The 20,982-nt window shown below is 44.6% G+C and overlaps 1 protein-coding gene across 2 annotated transcripts in view; it reads left to right on the top strand.

The window, feature by feature from the left end:
- Window positions 1-20,982, top strand: part of ldlrad3 (low density lipoprotein receptor class A domain containing 3) — a 143,322-nt gene that overhangs the window by 62,393 nt on the left and 59,947 nt on the right. Inside the window, exons 3-4 of one of the 2 annotated variants that reach the window (XM_080736664.1) lie at window positions 14,331-14,456; window positions 16,373-16,504. In XM_080736664.1, the coding sequence (XP_080592790.1) occupies window positions 14,331-14,456; window positions 16,373-16,504 (258 nt within the window). Of the gene's footprint in view, window positions 1-14,330; window positions 14,457-16,369; window positions 16,505-20,982 lie in introns of both variants that reach the window. The other variant, XM_080736663.1, reaches the window with a different exon arrangement.

The following is a 20,982-nucleotide window of genomic DNA, read 5'->3' as shown; positions in this document are numbered from 1 at the left end:
AGGTGCCACACACATATTTACTAAGAGGGTTATCCCCTTAAAAAAAGAAAAGAAACTGTGTTATTGGTCAGCAAAGTAACATCATTGGTGTGTGCCTGCACATCACGTAACACTGGACACCGCAGCAACCCTAAAAGCAACACCATAAAAAATTCACATCTACTGTAGATGCAAATTGTAAGAGGAGGAAACTTTATAATTGTCCTGTCCAGTGTCCACTGCCCAGAGAGATACCCATTATGCAAAGCATTCCTCCATTTGTTGAATCAAGCTAGGTCTATCTATACCGCATCTTACCATAGTGCATTGGTTCTCAAAGTGGGGCCTAGGAGTCCTTGAGGGAGTTCCAGGGGGTCCCCAGCTAATTGATAGTTAGGAACCAAATGTACCGTTATGGGTTTATTGTTGATACCACAGGTGGCACAAATGAAACCAAATGGGTCCATTTGGTTCCATTTGTACACTCTCAGAGATAAATTAACATTGATTTTACAATATAAATTGAGATCTCAGAGATAGATTAAATGTGGGTCCGTAATGCAAGTCAAACTGGGGGTCCTTGAAATTAAAATGGTTGAGAATCACTGCTAGAGCCATAAAATTCTTCTCGTATGGGGGTCCCTGGCATATCTATTCAAATGGGGGGTCCGTGGGCTAATAAGTGTCAATTTGGGGGTCCTTGACATGAAAAGGTTTGAGAACCACTGCCATATAGTGCATAGTCAATGAGCAAAACATGCTGGAATGATATTTTAAAATGATTACATTTGAACCTTGCAATAAAGGATATGTTTGGGTTTATTGTTGATACCACAGGTGGCACAGCTAATGCTAAAGATGAGCTGCCAGGCGGATACTTCTCTGGCTGGGAGAGCGCTACGTTTGTTGTCATCTACGTATATATATTTTTTTCACCACTGCAAAATAAGTGTACCCTATTATCCTCAAATAGAGTGTCACCTGATATCTCTGGTGACTGCCTATGAAAATCCCCAACGAAACAACCCTTCTCTGTTAACTACTGTGCAGGGGAAAGGGAGGGGAGATAGAAAGGACAGGAATGAAGGAGAGATGAAGGGAGGGATGCTCATTACCGAGGGTGGAGTGAGAGCTGAGTCTGGATGGCTGTTATCTGAAGAGCACAGAGAGTCTGCAGCACTGGATTTCTCTGCAGGCAGGATCGTAATTAAAGCCCCAGCTAAAACAGACGTTCAGCTTTGTAGTCGCGTAGCTTCTTTTAGGCCAAGAGGGATGGTAGACCCACAACATTTGGCAAACTTGAGAGCAGTACCTCAGATTCCTGTACCTCTCAGTGATCGGGGGCTTGAATACAGTACCTCTGGCAATCACTAACAACATTAATGTCCAGATTGATCAATGCAGACCACAAAATATGACAGGATATTATATTTTCTCACAGCTTTTAGGATAAGCCGAGGTTTGCTGTTATGCCCCCATTCTTTCCTGTACCTCTGCCAAATTGGTGCGTTACCATTCTCTCGAGACAGAGTCAAAGGAAGAGGGACAACCCGAGTGGGCGTTCCCTTTTCTTTGACGATGGCTAACCAGATTGGTGCGTTACAGACCACTTGGGCACTTGAGTCTGGCACTTTTTTTCCTGCTATTCTTCAGTTTAAAGTGCCTGAACATAAGACTATATCATTATCCCTTTACATATTTAGCAAGTGTATTTCTTTTACCCAGTTAAAGCCAAGCTATTTATCCGGGAGATTGTGCTGATTTGGGTGTCTCTCTCTTCACCCCGATGTGGACTCATTCAGAGCTGGAGGTAAAGGTCAATGAGAATCCCCCGGTGTCTCACTAATGAGAGTTCTGGGTTTAGGAAAGCGTGCAGCCGAGGGGAAAGCAGTGCTGAGAGCAAACTGATTTGGACTTTCAAACTGCTCATTAATACACTCGATGAGTGTGCTCTTGTAGATAGAAGTGTGCATGCTTTGGACTTTCAAACTAGGGATGGGACGATATGAAAATTTCATATCACGATTATTGTGGCAAAATAAATCGCGATTTACGATATTATCGCGATAATCAAAATCCATTATCCTGTGGCGGAACATTTGCCAAAAAATAGCAGATCTACAAGCTCACAACGCATCGCAACGCGATGCGTTGTGAGCTTGTAGATCGGCTATTTTTTGGCAAAGACATTTAAAGGTGATACACCATGCATTTAAAAAGTATTTATGTCATATTGTTTGTCCCAAAAACGTTTTTCAAAAGGTTTGAGGCTAAATTACCACTCCTGAATAGAGAGCCTCTCATTTTTGAATGGCTCTCAGAGCATTTTCAGCTGCAGTACCACCTTTGGCCTGAACTGCGCCACCCCCCCAAAATCTTTTTCAAAAACGGCCGTTTATGACGTCACAAACGGCAGCAAATCTGGACAGCCTGTTTTGAGAATCCGTGGGATGCTTTTAACCTCCACCTTCCCAAAACCAGAGAAAGACACAACGGTCTGAAATGGGACTTTGTGAGGATAGAAGGTGCTAGTGGGACCCCAAAAAAAGGTTTTAAAATAGGAAAAGTGAATTTTCATGGTGTATCACCTTTAACAGAGAGTGAAAAAAGACTGCATCGGTACAGTATATTATAGGGTTTAAGTGGTACCGGATATGCAGCTCTGCAAATAAAAGGTGAATTGATCCCAGTGCATGACGGAGGACGATATCACAAATTATGTTAAATCTCCACGATACGATTATCGTGAGTGTTTTTTATCACGATAAATGATAATATCTCTTATCGTCCCATCCCTATTTCAAACTGCTCATTAATACATTCGATGAGTACGCTCTTGTAGATGGAAGTGTGCACTGCGCGCGCGCACACACACACACACACACACACACACACACACACACACACACACACACACACACACACACACACACACACGCACGCACTTCCACATGCAGGTGCTCACAAGGCAAGTCGGCCCACGTACAATGAACATTAAAAGATCGGTTCCTTTCAGCGCCGTCCGTTCGTTCCTCACAGAGCTCACCCTCGGCATTAAGTGACCTGAACCAGGAAAAACAACCTCCTCTCCCGCTGCTCCGGATGACCTAGGCCCTCTGTAGGCCATCGCCATGGCAACAGCAGGTTTATAACTTCAGAAGTGCAGCTTTGAACTCCTCTTCGGTGTGGTGAGACTCTCCCTCAGTTTTATTGTATATTTATAGTCTAATGCTGCATTCACACTACAGATATATAGTTGAACGTTTAGCTTGGTAATTCAATGTAATCTCAATGGAAACCAGCTTTAAAGATACAGGACACACAAAGAACAAAGCTTTGAAAGCTTTAAAGCTGGTTTCCATTGAGATAACATTGAATTACCAAGCTAAACGTTCAACTATATATCTGTAGTGTGAATGCAGCATAATAGCTGCATTGCAGCGCTTCACACCTCGCGGGCCCCGCGCATCTCTCTGTCTCTCCCTTCACTCTGCCCAACAGAAGGGATGTGTATTCACCTAGACAAGACAGGCTTCTCCTCTGTCTGTCAAAAATGTCTGCACTTCTCTGTTTGTTTGCCGCCTGCCTCCCCCCTCCAGCACTGGGGTCATCAAGGGTCATGTAAATACTTTGGCTGGCTCTGTCTGAATTTCAGGCCACGTTCACAGGAACGATTAAAAGTCTGATTTATATACTTTGTTGTACAACAGCTTTGCGCCCCGGAAATAGCCGATCTACAAGCTTATTTCATGGATGTTGACCTGGTGCGCCCAACCTATGGCCGCCATTACCTTAACCTGGTTCATTATTGTCTGAAATCAAGATCACTGCAAGTCTTATGCACAGCAAAACAACGAACTTGTCATGGCCACCAAGGGTTGCAGCTAAAATCCAGGAAGTAAAGGGTGTAGTAAAGTTATCAGATTCATAGATTGACACTGATATTTTCATGGCTCCCCACTCCAATTGGTGTGTCACTTTGTTTTGAAAAGAAACTAATTGCGTGTGTGTGTGTGTGTGTGTGTGTGTGTGTGTGTGTGTGTGTGTGTGTGTGTGGTCGCCATGGGGCAGAAACCTCTTATCTCCATATTTTAACTTTTGTGTTTTTTGATAAATTAATGCCCTACTTGGTCATACTGCAGCATCACACAAAAGCATCAAAAGTAACAGATCTACAAGCTTGAAACGCAGCACGAAGCGACGCGTTGTGAGCTTGTCGATCTGCTACTTTTGCCACTTTTGGATTTGAATCCTGAAGAGTAACAGTGTTGGACATGCAAGGTTTCCACCCCGGCGTTTATCCTACTCGGCGGGGGGGAAATTGCAGGAGAACTCTTGGGAATAGCTTTGTGGTGATTTAGATATCATGGTCCTCCAACAACACACCATGGGTGTGTGTGTTGGAGGCTTAGGCTTGTGTGTTATTATTGCGATACGGAGATTGACCAATGCACTGACCCTAATGGAAAGAAGCCTCAGATTGTGTGTGTGTGTGTGTGTGTGTGTGTGTGTGTGTGTGCGTGTGCGTGTGCGTGTGCGTGTGCGTGTGCGTGCGTGCGTGCGTGCGTGCGCGCATATGCATTCAGGCACTTTCAGTTGCACAGAGCTTCAGTGGGAGATGTGTCTTGGAGGGAGAAAAACAAAAACAGGATTGTGGGTGTTTTGGGGACTTACATAGGCAGGGGAACCGTGACTTGGATCTATGTTGTCAGTCTCGCTTGATCTGTGAAAAGCTGTTTATGCAAAACAGGGGAAGAGGACAAAGTGGAAAGAAGAGAAGAGAAGGCAAGAATAATGGATGGAGAGAGAGAGAGACGGTGAAGCGATAACAGTGGGAAAAGATCACGAAAGGGAATCTGGGAAGATTTAATGGGACTGTGTCTGGTGCAGCCCAGACACTTAATGGATGACTGATCAATGATGTGGTGTAATTAATACCACGGAAAAGGGATGAAATATTGATCAGTGTCTCACCCACAGTCTCCGCATCTATATCCCCCCTCTCCCTGTCTGTCTCTCTGTTATCTCTGTATCTCTCTCTCTCTCTCTCTCTCTCTCTCTCTCTCTGACTCTTCCTCACTCAACCTCTCTTTCTTGTTCCCTTACTTTCTCTCCCTAGTTATCTTTCCGCTTGGAGGCCTCCATTGTGCCTTTGATGGCCACAAATGAAGCAAAAGTGAGAACCGTGAAATAGACGGACGAACCAGAAAAAGCTACCGCTCTGGATTTCCCAGACTACACACTACACTACCCTGGCCACGGCCAGTTCAAACAAGGCTATTTAATGAACGAATATTTCAACAGAGATAAGTCACGCCTTGCTCTTTCAGCATGCGTATTCCCGGCTCTCAACAAAAGTCTTCATATAGGTGCCTCCAGATGGCTGGAGAAACCTGTTTCACAATTGAGTGCCTGAGACGGAAAACAGTCCATGTTCATATTTTTTTTAAAAATCTATTAATATAGATATTCTTTTGATTTACCAGACTGTAAACCACAAACTAGAAGTTTTTAATCTGTTAAATTCTTAATGCACTCCGCACTCATTTTGTTAAATTATTAATAATTATTTTTACTTAACTCATATAGGCCTATATTAGGAATTATAAGACATAATACTTATGGAAAGTGGAAAATAGTATATCTCCAACAGTTTGTGGAACAACAGTATAAGTCCGTACCAGCAATATTCAGCAGACAAAGGGAGCAGATAACATTAAAACAGACAATTGAACAAAATGAGGGGGGAGTGCATTAACAATTTAACAGACTAGTTTGTGGTTTACAGTCTGGTAAATCAAAAAATAACTATATTAAAAAAATATATATATGCACTGTTATTCGTCGCAGGTACTCATTTATTGATATTTTGCAAACGTCTCTGGCATGTTATATATATATATATATAAATATAATATCCTTGTATGAACCCCTCTCTTTTTGAAGCGACAGTTGCTGCTGGCTTTGCAGGGAGTCAGGGGGTTCCTTTTGGTGGCTGTGGATGAGATGAGAGCTAGAATGCGCTCCGCGTCCCTCGCAGAAGGTTATTGTATTGTACAAGCGGCGTCCTGGGGCACCGTGTGGCCAAATGTACAGATTGATTACTTTGATTCCCCTGGCCCTCCTTCTTCCAGACTGCCCCCAGACCACCCCCACCCCCCTCCCCCACAATCCTGTCCTCCTGGCTTTCACCCTGACTCCATTACCTATTGATTTTCCTTCCTTCCACCAATGCCCAGCAAGGTCAGAGAATCCTTTCAAGTCATCATCTGTCTGCTCGCTGACTCTCTCTCTCACTCTCTCTCCCTCCCCCTCTCTCTTCTCTCTCTCTCTCTACCGTTACCTTTCATGTCGCTCTCTCTCCCTCTTTCCTTGTCCTGTCGATACCTGTACCGCTCTTCTCCTCGCCGTCTCGCTCACGCATGCCTGTCACGACTCCGCCGAACCTGTGCTGAATAAGTTCTTTTCTGCTTTGGGGAATTGGGCAGACGCAGAGACCGGGGAGAAGAGAGATGAAGGGCAGAGGGGTGGTGGTGGGCCCTGGGCGAGGGGAGAGTACAGTCAAATCCTCAGTGTCCATTTAACCCTCTGAGAGTGTACAAGTCATATAGTGCTGAAATCATAACATGTAGGCTATAATGCGTGTGTTAATACAGATTTAGGTGTGCCAGTGTGATCCAGCCAAAATGTATGTGTGCATGACTGCATATTGGCACACGTAAATTACCCCTATATTAATTGTATTTGCTGCATTGCTTACATCACAGTGTCCCAAGCTTTCCTTAGCCCATGGCCCTTTAAATATTTGTTTCCCCCTTCAAAGGCAGCAAACTCGCAAAAGTGGCACAAAACTGGATTGGGGACTGTCTGGGACTGACGATAAACCTCTCCCGGGGGAAATCTATATAGCGTGAACCCTCTACCCACATTACACTCTCTTGGTGAAACTCCTCGTTGTCCGCTGAAAAGACTCCACGTGTATGGGTGAAGGCACATGGTAGTCTGCACCCTCCCAGGCCAACACACACAGCGGGGGTTGGCACCGACCAGGGACCGCAGTATGCCTGGGGAATTGGAAATGAGTGAATTAAGGAAAACGATTGAAAGACAAGTATGAGACTCAGTGAGTGGGCAGGGTCTATGGTCTGGAGCCAGGCTAGGTTCTAGGAGGATTCTAAAAAACGAATATGTCGTTATTGTCGGGTAGAAACCTTGCAAAAAAGAAAAAACTTTCATTTTGTATTTACCAGTAAGACTCCCTAATCGGGAGATAAGCGACCGTCAGGTCACATGTACTGTATACACAAATAGCCCTGTAAGTGCCATTGGTTCCTGGGTGTAGTAGGGGGATGTGCGTGGCAAATGTATTGCATAGGTAGGGCCAGAGAATGTGGGGTTTGGCTGTAACGGGCTCGTGTTCAAGTAGTAGGAGATATGTTAGTATGTAGGTGGAGCAAATGTGTAACATAGGTGTTGTGTTGAATTATGACAGTCACAGATTTTGTTGTGGTGAGCAGACTGAGCACAGTGGGTCATTGATAAGAATGCAGGCAGGCGTATTCCTTTAGAGGCGGTTTATTGTAACAAGAGTCAGCTTGACATAAGCATGGTAAAGCGCTAGCCCTGAATACAGGACTCTCATATACATGAGAGTCCTGGTGCCGCCTCAACATGAGGAGTAGTGGGCAATCGAGCCCTTAACGGTTTGAGCTAGGAACGTCAGATTTCAAAAATAAAGTGCTTACCTAAGCCAACTTTGATAACAATTTGACGCCGCACAATGTTCATTACACGCCGCTACCGGATTGTTGAATAAAAAGCATTTTTGTCCGAAATTATTTTGCTTAACATAGGACGTCCGCCTCTAGTGGACAGTCGCGTCATCTCCGGTTGATCATTGTAGTGAACGGAGATGATGCGATGACGCGACTGTCCACTAGAGGCGGACGTCCTATGTTAAGCAAAATAATTTCGGACAAAAATGCGTTTTATTCAACAACCGGGGAGCGGCGTGTAATGAACGTTGTGCGGCGTCAAATCGTTAGCAAAGTTGGCTTGGGTAAGCAGTTTATTTTTTAAATCTGACGTTCCTAGCTCAAACCGTTAAGGGCTCGATTGCCCACTACTCCTCATGTTGAGGCGGCACCAGGACTCTCATGTATATGAGAGTCCTGTATTCAGGGCTAGGTAAAGCGCAGTCTCGTGTAGCAAAGAAGTCCGTAAACACATGAGTTCAAAGCATGATTTAAACTAGTGAAAATAGCCGATCAAGCATACTACGCCTCGCACTGCGAGGCGTTGTGTGCTTGTGTGATTTTCACTAGTTTTGTGCGACAGTCTTGTAGGATGAAGCAGGGCTTTACTTTTCTGAAAGAACGTACAAAATTGAAACTTGGAGATACGAGGTTTGCGCCCGACATCGACAATGTGTTCGCCGGGATTCCTGAAGTTGTATAACAGACTTATCGAGAGATCAACAAAGAGACGGGCACAGACATTGAAGGACACACGTGCCTAAAACTCTGAATATAAGCCTGTGTTCGATCACACGCACACGTCTCTCGTGGCGTGTTTTTGCTGCTGGTAGTGTCTTACCTGGAGGAATGGGGTCGGGTGCTATCTCTCATCTGTTTTCATTTGTGCCTGCCCCACTAAACACTGTGTCAAAGTTTGGAAGCCGTTCAACACCCGCTCTGTGCTCTGTAAACAACTTCTATTTAGGCTCGAAGAGAAGACAGAAATTTGGCGCGCAGCAAAGAAGTTCAAACTCAGCCAGTGTGACTGGAGAGGTGAGCCATGTGAACAAAATGGAATGGAGATTGAAGTGTGCCGTCTGCACAGGACCGGAAATTAATCAACATTGCAGGCAATTTATGTTTGACAAGTGCCAGAGACGGAAAAGGGGCACTTTCACGGAACGATTAACCGGGAGAATTTTTTAATAATTGGAATCTGGGTTTGTGCTCTCATTTCCTGCAACCCCAACCCCCGCCCCCTCCCTGTCCTAAATTGGCTCTCTATAAATAATAATTAATGTTGCTAGGTTTTTTATGTCCACCGCACATGCTCATGCGGTGAAGGACACGTTGACCCCAAATTCAGCAAAGCACATTAAACCAACTGCCCCCTGTAAACCCCCCATTCACACACAATCTTTTTCTGCATGAAATGACAGTTTATGTGATTTTTATGTCAGCTAGAGAAGAGGAAACATGCCCAGATGATACAGTATGCATGCCAGGGATTACTGAGCATTAAGAAGAGTCAAGGAAGTGTAACAAGAGATATTTCAGTGATGACCCAAGGGTCCACCCTGCCTGACAATTAGAGAGCTACGTCGAACCAGAGAGCAAGCAATGTTGTACTCCAGGGGTTCTCAAACCTTTTTTAGGCTGTGACCCCCAAAATAAACATATTTGAACTGGGGACCCCCATCCTGACAAGCACTTGGAATTGTATGTATTACATTTAATGTGACTCGGTTCCACAGATAAATATTGTGAAAATAGTTGCGAGGCGTTGTGAGCATGTAGATCTGCTATTCTCACAATGTTCCCCTCTTGCTTACTTAATATTTGACAGTTTGTCCAGTTTGGTATTAAAACGGTCTTGAACGTCCTTAAATTATCACTTTATAAATGTGCAGATACCCTGTATACCAGGGCTACTCAACTTACAACTGCTCAGGGGCCACTCAGCAAAATACAAAAAGTCCAAGGGTCCATATTTTGGACACTACATGAGTAGTCTAAAAATTAAAGAAATACACAGAAAACATCCACATTTCCATCTATAAGGCCAAACCTCATTGAACAAAAAGATTGTCATGGAATGATGAAGTTAGCTCTTTTGGAACAAACAAAATAGCAAAAAAGTATTTTTTTATAAAACAAGTCAAAAATAGTTTCCTAGTGGTTTTGGAGAGAAACTGAAAATGACATCAGAAATTATTTGTCCACACTGAAAGTAGACAAAATATATTTTTTATTGGTACGACCATGACAGGCCGCATGGACATGCTGCAGGGGCCGCATGCGGCCCACGTGCCGCAGGTTGAATAGCGCTGCTGTATACACTTATACTGTGTGTTGGTTTGTTTACCATTGACATATTAAGCTAATGTCCCGACCCCAAGTTTGAGAACCACAGTTGTACTCAATGAGCGTAGACTCAGTATGTGCCCAAGAGAATGGAACGTGTTTTTAATTTTCCACTACAAGAGTGCAGAAGAAGAAGAAGAAGAGAGAGGGATGCGAGCTCCCCAAGGAATGGATGGTTGAAAAAAGAGATGAAAGAAAAAACACGAAGATCTTGCCACGTACTGTTTGTGGTCAGATGAGTTTCAATTTACTCCTGCGCAGTGCTGTGCTGTGTCTGTTTGTATCTTTTGTTTTAAAGCGTTGCACCACGTCGTAGCTATACTCCTTCTCTAGAGTCTAATGAATGTGATATACAGTACAATGCAGACCTGGCTTTAAGCGTCCGGGTCTCTACTGTGCAGGTAAACAAAGGCTTGCCAAACACACACACGCACGCACGCACGCACATGCACGCACACACACACACACACACACACACACACACACACAGGCCCAGCTCCTCCCGCCCCTCAGCAGATTACATTTCATACTGGAGACAGGGGCTTCAAACTCTCGCTGCTTGTTATGCCTGCCCCTCCCTCCTCACTGCACATAATCGCCGCGGCTTGAAAGAACTCATAAATCAGCCCACCACAATGTATTGTGTGTTTGTGTTTGTGTTTGTGTGTGTGAGTGTGAGTGTGGGAGGAGGGGGGTATGTGCGCTCCTGGCATTTCAGATGGCACAACGCCAAGCCATGGGCTGGCCAATTCTACCCTTTGTGTTCGGTGTGGGTAAAAAAACACATCGATTGTCTGTTGGTTAGCCTGTGCGATGCCTGCTCACTCGCTCTGCCCCTCCCTGTCTGTGTGGCTGTGAGCGGTGTGATGGGTTGGCTGCTGCACTGGGTTTAAAATGTCTACTTACATATCGTCGTTGTCGGGTGGAAACCTTGTATCTCCAGGTTTCGAATTTGTGCGTTCTTTCTTAAAGTAAAGCCCTGCTTCATTATACAAGGCCGCCGCACAAAAGTAGTGAAAACAGCACTAGTTTGAATCATTTTTAAAATGATGAATGCAAAACGAACGGTTTTGGACATACAAGGTTTTCACCCGACAACAACGATATACAGTACAGGACACATGTTATGCGTTACAATTATACCCAAGCTCCAAACTGGTCGTTTTCTCTGATCTTCCTCCAATAAGTGCTATTTTCATCCACACGTACGTTGCTCCCGCTTAAGGGCCGTTTATTTTACGTACGTTTGATTTTGTGTACGTTTGGGGGTGAGAAAGAACGTGCGGTAATTACGTCGATATGCATAGTTCCGTACGGTCTCTGTGTTACATGCGGTTCAATAAAGCCCATGTACATACTGTATCCACTAGATGGCACCCAAATGCATCTTCCCAATGAACATCGGCGCTAATCACTGTGCTGTCTGGGTATAATATATTAAAAAAAACTAGAGAATGGATGAGCGTGGACACGTCCCCTCAGTGCCGTTGCTAGGTACAAGCGGTATAAGTGACCGCCTAGAGCGCAATCTCAAGGGGGGCGCCGCCCGACAGTTAATGAGCCACCCAAACCGTCCCAAAACCGACTAAAAACACCCCAAAACCCGCAAAAATCACATGCGCGGGAGTGGAGAGAGGCGCATTCGAGAGAGCTGGCAGAGAGCGCTGATTAGGCTGGCAACGGGTCTGTGTCCTGGCCTGTTCACTGTTCAGCGTGCTGGTTACTTACTTTGTGATTTCTTTCTTTTTATTTTTTTTTCACTTCCACCCACGAAGAGACCAGAAAAAAAGACGAAACATTTCTCCCTCACTACTGCCCCCACGGTTGACAGAAGTTCGCCACGGGTAGTTCATGTGTACGTACGCTTTTATCGGTTTTAATCCGTCGGGTTGAGTGTTGTTCGTAAGGGTACGGACTGAGAGAAAGACGGCGAGACCAACGGACAAAACGGATTAAATCTCTCTCCCCCTCCGTTTCTAGTGTAGACTTGCGGTCCTTATGTATTACTATGCATGGTACTTTAAGTACCATGCATAGTAGTACTTAAGGACCGCAGGAATACACAAGAAACGGAGGGGGAGAGTAATTTAATCCGGTCTCTCCGTAGCTCCGGACGTAATTGTCTCTCTCCGTAACCTTACGGACAACACTCAACCTGACGGACTAAAACCGATAAAAACGTACGTACACATGAACTACCCGTGGCGAACTTGTGTCAACCGTGGGGGCAGTAGAGGGAGAAATGTTTTGTCTTTTTTTCTTGTATCCATTTCGTAGGAGGAAGTAAAAAAACAAACAAAAAAATCACAACTACACGCTGAACAGTGAACAGGCCAGGACGCAGACCCGCATGTCAGCCTAATCAGCGCTCTCTACCAGCTGAGCTCTCTCGAATGCGTCTCTCTCCACTCCCGTGCACGCGATTTTTGCGGGTATTGGGGTGTTTTTAGTCGGTTTTGGGTCGGTTTGGGTGGCTACCGTGGCTCATTAACTGTCGGCGGCGCCCCCCTTGAGATCGCGCTCTAGGCGGTCGCAACGGCATGTGTCCACGCTTATCCATTCTCCAGTCCTTTTTATATTATACCCAGACAGCACAGTGACTAGCGCCGATGGTTAGTGTCGTTCAATCCGAGTGTATCCTCCAAGGGTGTCTATAAACCTCTCTGTCAACAATGTAGGCGCTATGTATGTAGCATGTAGCATTTACTCATTGGGAAGATGCATTTGGGTGCCATCTAGTGGATATAGTATGTACATATAGGCTTTATTGAACCCTCTAATACACAGAGACCGTACGGTACTATGAATGTCAACGCAATTACCGTACGTACTGTCTCACCCCCAAACGTACACAAAATCAACCATACGTAACTATAAATGGCCCTTTAGATGTTAAAGGGGAACTTCTAGCCTTTGTGTGATAATGCAACCCCCCATACATACACAAGAAATGAATCTGACAGTAGTCAAGATAAAAAAATAGTTTTCCTAAACTTTTTCCAATTGGATCTCTGATCGTAAAATTAACAGTGGCTCTGCTTGCAAGGTTTTTTTCTTCTTCTCATTTCAATCAGGTTCATTCCAGGTTCCCTTTGAGCCGACGCAGATCAATGTGTTTCAGTGAAAGCCAGGGGTTAGTGCTAAATGGAAAGGACGCGGGGCATTGATGTTGTGGAACTCCTCCGTCAGTCTTGGATCTTTAGCTTCAGGCTTGATCGATGTCAGGATCTATACTGACGCTCTCCTAAGCTATTTGCTCTCTCTTTTGTCTCTTGTCATTAGCTTGTTTTCACTTTTCATGCAGCCAGTTTCTGTTTGGGCTCCATTTCACGCCCACGTTTAGGCGAAAATGTCACGAGAAGCAGATGGACACAAAGAAAACACAAAAAAGTCCACAATTTGGGCTGTTGTATGAAAAAATAGAAAGCTGCGTCGAACCAGAGAGCAAGCAATGTTGTACTCCAGGGGTTCTCAAACCTTTTTAGGCTGTGACCCCCAAAATAAACATATTTGAACTGGGGACCCCCACCCTGACAAGCACTTGGAATTGTAGGTATTACATTTAATGTATGGCGAAAAAAAGAACCTCTGGGAACTCAGATTGCATTTAATATGACTCGGTTCCACAGATAAATATTGTGAAAATAGTTGCGAGGCGTTGTGAGCATGTGTATCGGCTATTTTCACAATGTTCGCCTCTTGCTTAATATTTGACAGTTTGGCCAGTTTGGTATTAAAACAGTCTTGAAAGTCCTTAAATTGTCACTTTATAATGTCAGGATCTATACTGACGCTCTCCTAAGCTATTTGCTTTCTCTTTTGTCTCTTGTCATTAACTTGTTTTCGCTTTTCATGCAGCCAGTTTCTGTTTGGGCTCCATTTCATGACCACATTTAGGCGAAAATGTCACGAGAAGCAGATGAACACAAAGAAAACAAGTCCACAATTTGGGCTATCGAATGAAAGATTGTGTCTTTCCTACAGTAACCTCACCGTTTGCACTACGTCGTTGACCGATGTCTTTAGGACTTTTACAGCTATAATAGGCTGCCCTATAGTGATAGATCCCTCCCTCCGGGCCCGTGGCACCGCCAAGGTTTGGCCTATCACAGAAATGTGATGTAGCACTTTGAAAATTGCAGCATCATCTCCCCCCGCTGCTCCGGCAGTTCTAATCTATTGCTCCACTTCTGCCTTTCTCAACGCTACGTCTTCTCTCTCCATCTCCCCCCCCCCCCCCCCCCCTCGTAGCTAAGGTCAAGTCGAAGTGCGCCCCGACATTCTTCGCCTGCGCCAACGGGATCCACTGCATCATCGGACGCTTCCGCTGCAATGGCTTCAGCGACTGTCCTGACGGGAGCGACGAGGACAACTGCAGTGAGTCTCCTCGTGATTAACCCATTCCACGGCGGCAGTGGTGTCAAGTGACTGAGTACATTTACTTAAGTACTGTACTTAAGTACACTTTTGAGTTATTTGTACTTTACTTGAGTAATTCCAATTTCCAATACTTTTACTTCTACTCCACTGCATCTCGGATCCAAATATTGTACTTTTACTCCACTATATTTATTTCAAAACTTTAGTTACTAGTTACTTTGTAGATTTGTATCGTTATTACAAAACTTACATTAACCACTTCAGCCATATATATACGTCGCGATGCGACGCATTGTGAGCTTGTAGATCTGCTATTTTCAAAAGATTTTTATACATTTGATAACTTAAAATGGGACATCCTGCACAATGAGTACTTTTACTTTTGGTACTTTTGGTACATTTTGATACCAATACTTTTGTACTTTTACTCAAGTTGAATACCGGACTTCTACTTAACAAAGTACATCTACATTGCAGTATTGATACTTTTACTTAAGTAAAGATTGTAAGTACTTTTTACACCACTACACAACGGTGACTTGACTCTGGCCAGTGCATAAATGATATCCCATCCTCCCCCAGTTGTAGTGATGTATAACGCAGTGAGCTTCTTGCAATCCCTGGCTTTACTAAAAGGGAGTGTTGGGAAGTGGACAGTGGTTCTGCGTCCTCACTGGCAGGGGGCCTCACTGGCAGGTGACAACACACAGAAATGTGTGTGTTGAGGAATTTAGGAGTAGTTCACCCCCAAAATGACTTTTTTTCCATTGATTAGTCACGCCATGGAGACTAGAGTTCAATAATATTTTTAGTTTTTTGTCACACAAGACAAAAATGTGATAACAATAAATTTACTCCCATTCGTTCTGGAATCAATGGGGGTAAATTTACTCGAATCAAAGTTTTGTCTTAGGAATGTGACAAAAACCCAAAAATATTATTGAACTCTACTCTCCATGGCATGACTAATCAATAGAAAAAAAAGTCATTTTGGGGGTGAACTACTCCTTTAAGTGGCATAATGACTAACTTCAAATTGGGACATAAAGAAGTGTAAAAAAGAGAGAGAGAGCAAAAATCACCTCTAAGGACAAGAAACTACCAGCAATCTCATGGTTACGCTTTAAAAAGTTATTAGCAAACAAAAACGGGATTTTTGGAGGGAGTGGGTCTTTAAATTAACACTCGCGGTTTTACAGCCTGTGTAGCCTGCACTTTATTAAACAAAGTGCATTCATTATTGTGCTCTGTGGTCAGTCCTTACATGACCCCTGCTGCCTCTCTCTTTGCTTATAACAAATTAATATCTCCTACCCTTCAGGGCACACATCTCTACTGTGGAACTGTCGGTATCTTCGCACTAGATAATTCTGCCTCATTTTGTACAGACTGGAAAAACCAGGATAAGAAAATGCACTAATGTGCACTCGGCGCGCAGTCAAATCCTCAGTGTTAATTTAACGCTGAGGGTGTGAAAGATTTGTAACTCTTGGAGATAAATGAACCCTTATGGCTCTCTTTGGGTCCGTTTTGACGAGTTAAGTAAACACTGAGGATTTTACCGTGTGCAGGACCTATTTTTTTCAAGTTTCGTATTTGCTTAATTTTCACCTTAATTTCCCTTTGCTTTCTCTGCTTGTCTCCGAAACTGAAAAGCTGATAGAGCATAATTAAAACGCCTAAAATAAGTACGTTAATAAAATAAAATCTCAGCATGTTTACCTTAACATCTGTCACATTTTTTTTTTTGCTTATTCATCCAAATTGCGCAATCAAATAAAAAATGTCCTGACCAGATGCTTAGAGAAACCAGCAGGTCCTTTTTTTCTCCAGCAGGGAATGCTGAAAAGGTAGATTTTAAGCCTAACTAACCGCTGTGGCCGTTATCTCTGCTCTGACCCTGACTGCAGCAGGTAACCCCTTGGTGTGCTCCGAGGCTCGTTTCAAGTGCCGCAATGGCCGCTGTGTCGACCGAAGCTTCCTGTGCAATGGTCAGGACAACTGTCAGGACAACAGCGACGAGGAGCACTGTCTCACCACAGCAGGTAGGCAACCGTCTAACGCCTGAGTTATACACTTACAGTTTGCTGTGCGCCTGAGTCGTGCACTGAAAATAGCTTGTAGACCTGCTATTTGTGGTCCCTAACACCGGTGCACAACTGTCTTCTCAAACCCCTCCACTCAAAGCCTTCGCTCGTACCTTTTCCCCCATGACCAAGCTCGGCACCATGGCCGACCGGTCATTCTGCTCCACTGCCCCACGCCGGTGGAATGCCCTCCCCGACCATTTGAGAGCATCTTTGCATAATCATTGTTGTCGGGTGGAAACCTTGTATGTCCGAAACCGTTAGTTTTGTATTTATCATTTTAAAAATGATGTAAACTAGTGAAAACAGCCGATCTACAAGCACACAACGCCTCGCACCGCGAGGCGTTGTGTGCTTGTAGATCTGCTGTTTTCACTACTTTTGTGCGACAGCCTTGTATGATGAGGCAGGGCTTTACTTTGCGAAAGGACGTACAAATTTGAAACTTGGAGATACGAGGTTTCTGCCCGACAGTGACGATATAAGCGCCATGCACTGTATTCAGCAACCTGTCTTCACTGGATGTCCATTTAATACACATAATTCAGCCAGGTTTGTGTGTACAGAGAGTGGACAGTGGACTCCACTAGGCTTCATTTTGAAAGGTTTCTAAAAAAGACACTGAACCCCAAATTGCACCCCCTGGGACTACACACTGGTGCTAATAAGAAGGGTCAAATTCAGAGAAGTCATTTCCACATGGGGATCAATAACAATGCCCCCCCCCCCCCCCCCCATCTGAGGGTGTGAAAACATGCACACTTACAGTATACGATACTTGGCCTTGTACTGAATATGTATGTGTTGTTTCGAAGGGTCAAATTCAGAGAAGTCATTTCCACATGGGGATCAATAACAATGCCCCCCCCCCCCCCCCATCAGAGGGTGTGAAAACATGATAAAAAAAACATTGCTTTTAATCTATGCACACTTCTATACGATACTTGGCCTTGTACTGAATATGCATATGTTGTGTCGAGTCCCTTGAGGCCATGCAACTGAATAAAAACAGGGGAAAATAAGACATTTGGATGAAGAAATTTACACATAGCCCATATATATATATATATATATATATACATATACATTTATGTGTTTTGTTTATCCAGCCTCACTGCCCTTTACTGTGATACTAATGGAGAAGATTACCACTGATGGCTGCATGAGAGGACTGCATATATGAGCTAATACTGCAGTAATGTCTGGCCAGTGTACTCTCTTATAAAGCTTTGATCTCTGGCTGCGTGCTCTCTCCTATACACAGCCATAGTGCACTACAAATGTTAATGTTAGCGATTTGCTAACACAGCAGTATACCGAAAGACTACATATGTCCTAACACAGATTCAGCTTGTGCAGGCATGTGTCAGCACAACCACAGCTAAACCTGAGTCCATTTGGATTTGTTGCTGTGTGTACCCTGTGGCGCCGTGCCAGCCAGCAGGGTTTCATAATAGCATAATAGCTCGGGGGGCTGCTCCTACTTACTCGTATGCTCTCGGAGTACACATGTCATGTTTGTTTATTTCGATGCTATTGGCGAGGCTGATGTAATGTTGTACGAAATCACAACAAAGTCTTGGTAAGTAGTGCAGCTCAGCGCGGCGGCGCCAGCCTTTGCCACAGATCAAGGAACGGCAGCTCAGGGTCTTATTTTATTCATTTTATCGTCACCGGCGTCGGGGAGAGAGTGAGGGCATGACTGAGGACTGAGGAGTGAATATACGAGTTTGTCCCTCACGCGTGTACGCACGCACCCACAGACAGGGGCGTCACAATGGGGGGGGAAGTGGAGGGCCCAAGGTGGAGGGGCCTTATTTTATCCTTTAACTATTGAAAAATAGCAGATATACAAGCTCACAGCTTGTAGATCTGCTATTTTTGAAAAGTTGTGATGTGGAATGTGTGGAATGTGTGGACATTTTTGAATATATGTATTTTCTAAGTGAATATTTGTAACTCAAATCTTGCTTCTGGGGGGTCCCCGGGACTAAATATCTTTAGTGGGGGTCCGTGGCCAAACGCATATCATTTTGGGGGTCCTTCACATGAAAAAGTTTGAGCACCCACTGACATAGAAACATAGTTTTTTCAAAAGAAACCTTAGAAGGATTTGAAATATTCAAAGGCTTTATCACGTTTTTCTTTTCTCAAAAATAGCAGATCTACAAGCTTTGTAGATCTGCTATTTCAATAGTTAAAGCACAGGGGCCCCACAGTGAATCCTTGTACCCAGGGCCCAGAATTTGATGCGACACCCCTGCCCACAGACACACACACACTTGCACACACGCTTGCACACACGTGAACGCTCACCTCGCATTCCACTCTGACTTTGCCTCTCCCTCTATAATAAGCACAGACCTGCAGGTGACAGATAAGGCATACAATATCCGCTCTAAGCCACCTGAGCACAGCTTCTCCTCCTTCACTTCTCGCTTTTTCTGCACCGTTTCTGTTTCTCCCCCCCCAGCTCCCTGCCGCCTCCCCCTCTTCATTATTGTCGCTCAGACGCTTGCGGATCTTGCATCTTTCAGGGGTTTTGAGTTTGAAACTGCCGTCGCTTCAGTGATCCGCGCGTCAGCCCTGCTGTATCTGTGGAGACATCGTCGCTGCTGTCGTGCTGTACCTTCCCGTCTGTAGAATCATACCTCGGAGGTGTCACATAATTAGATGTGTTTTATCCCTCCGATGTTTTAGTCCCCCCCCCCCCATCCCCGACCCTCCAAACACACACACCAATCTGATGTGAAAGCATTTGCCAGTTTTTTTTTAGAGACAAACGGAGAGTAAAGACCTTGGTTTTGTTATCATTTCATTTTGAGGAGTGGATTTTTTTGGATGAGAAGAGAGGCGGTGAGTAAGCAAACAGTGCGCTCTTGCAATGTGCCTGCATTTGTAAATGCATCGGTCCGGTCGTTGCATGGTAAGATAGGGAGAGGGGGGAGGGGGTTATCGGGCCTGGTGGAGCCTGAAAGTGGTAGCAGAGATATAGGATCTAGAGAAGGAAAATGCAACGCGCTATAAGCGCAGTACAGTAAGGCGGTGACTGCACCCTCGGTCAGGGGCAATGAATAGCAATTTCCTGAATAAAGCCGGAAGGAAGAGATTACAACAGTATGGGGCAGCGAGAGAGACGGGAGATCTGACAGGGAGAGACGGGGATTTGAAATGGATAGAACGAGTAAAAAAGAAGAAGGGAAATAGGCAGAAAGATCTCAAATCGAGCCCCAAGGCAGGGTAGCGTGGAAAAGTTGCGCCCGCCTGCAAAACTCACCGTTTGTTGAAGCGCACAGCATCAGGGGGGCACAGCTGACGTGGCACAGATGCTGGTGGAACTCTGGTGGAGGACTGCATACCCAGGGGCGCCAGTTGGGTATGGCAGGGGTATGCAGCTGCCATACTCTGGGTCCAGGGGGGAAATAAAAGTTTCTTATAAATATAAATCCATGAATGTCTCTTTGTCTATCTGTGCTGGTTATTATGTTGTTAAATTACAGTAAAATAACTACAAAATGTAACAAACTGGTAACTTTAACAAGGTATTTATATTCTCCACTCTTGTATTCTCCCCATCTTGATAAAATGGTATATTCGGAAGTTCTGCAGGTCAGCTGCACAGGCGCAATTAGGGATGGGCATCGTCTGCAATACTTTTAACTCTTTCTGTGCCACTTGGGGGCGCCAAAGTCAAAGTCTGTTGAGTGGCCAGGATTTACTCCATAGGCGAGCGCTGCAACAGACAGGGAGCCACGTTGCAGTCACGTGCGTGCTCACGTTTGTGCATGTGATGAAAAGGACCCAGATGAAAATGGCTTCAGATAGCTATAGGCTGATAGCTCATTTAGAAGATAGATATTCGGCGATTTAAGCCGTAAATAAAACGTTCACGCTAAGATTAGAACACAGTTCAGAGAAAATGCTCTCTAAAGATGTGACTTTGTATTGGATTCGGCGTCACGATGCGGTGGCGTTGCCCAATTACGGGCCGATGTAAACAGAGTCGCGGCCCCGGCCTTGGATGGAAATTTAGAGGGGGGCTTCATTGAGGCCTCCGATTAATTAATTCATTTTATTAAAAAAGCCGGACTACTTCGGGATCGGCACACTGGAATACGTCGCGCCGCCAACAGTATAGATTGAGGTTTTTTTGGGGGGCTCTAAACTTTATTCTAAACCATTTTCAATGGAATAAATCGTCGGACTATCTAGAATCACTCGTTGGGAAAGCGTAGGACGAGCCAGGACCACCCACATCTCTACAAGCAGCTCAGGGTAAGTAAAATAGCAAAAAAAATATTGTTTTGTTTTGAAATAAAGCCGAACTAGTTCGGGATCGGCACAGAATGAGTTAATGGTATCGATCGCATGGCGTCGATACTATCGGGTATCGGTTCACGTAAAAACGAACGATACCTCGTTTCGATACTCTGGAA

The sequence above is a fragment of the Nannobrachium achirus genome (genome assembly GCF_963921795.1).
Source record: "Nannobrachium achirus genome assembly, chromosome: 11".
Lineage (NCBI taxonomy): Eukaryota > Metazoa > Chordata > Actinopteri > Myctophiformes > Myctophidae > Nannobrachium > Nannobrachium achirus.
This window is presented reverse-complemented; position numbering and strand designations above follow the sequence as displayed.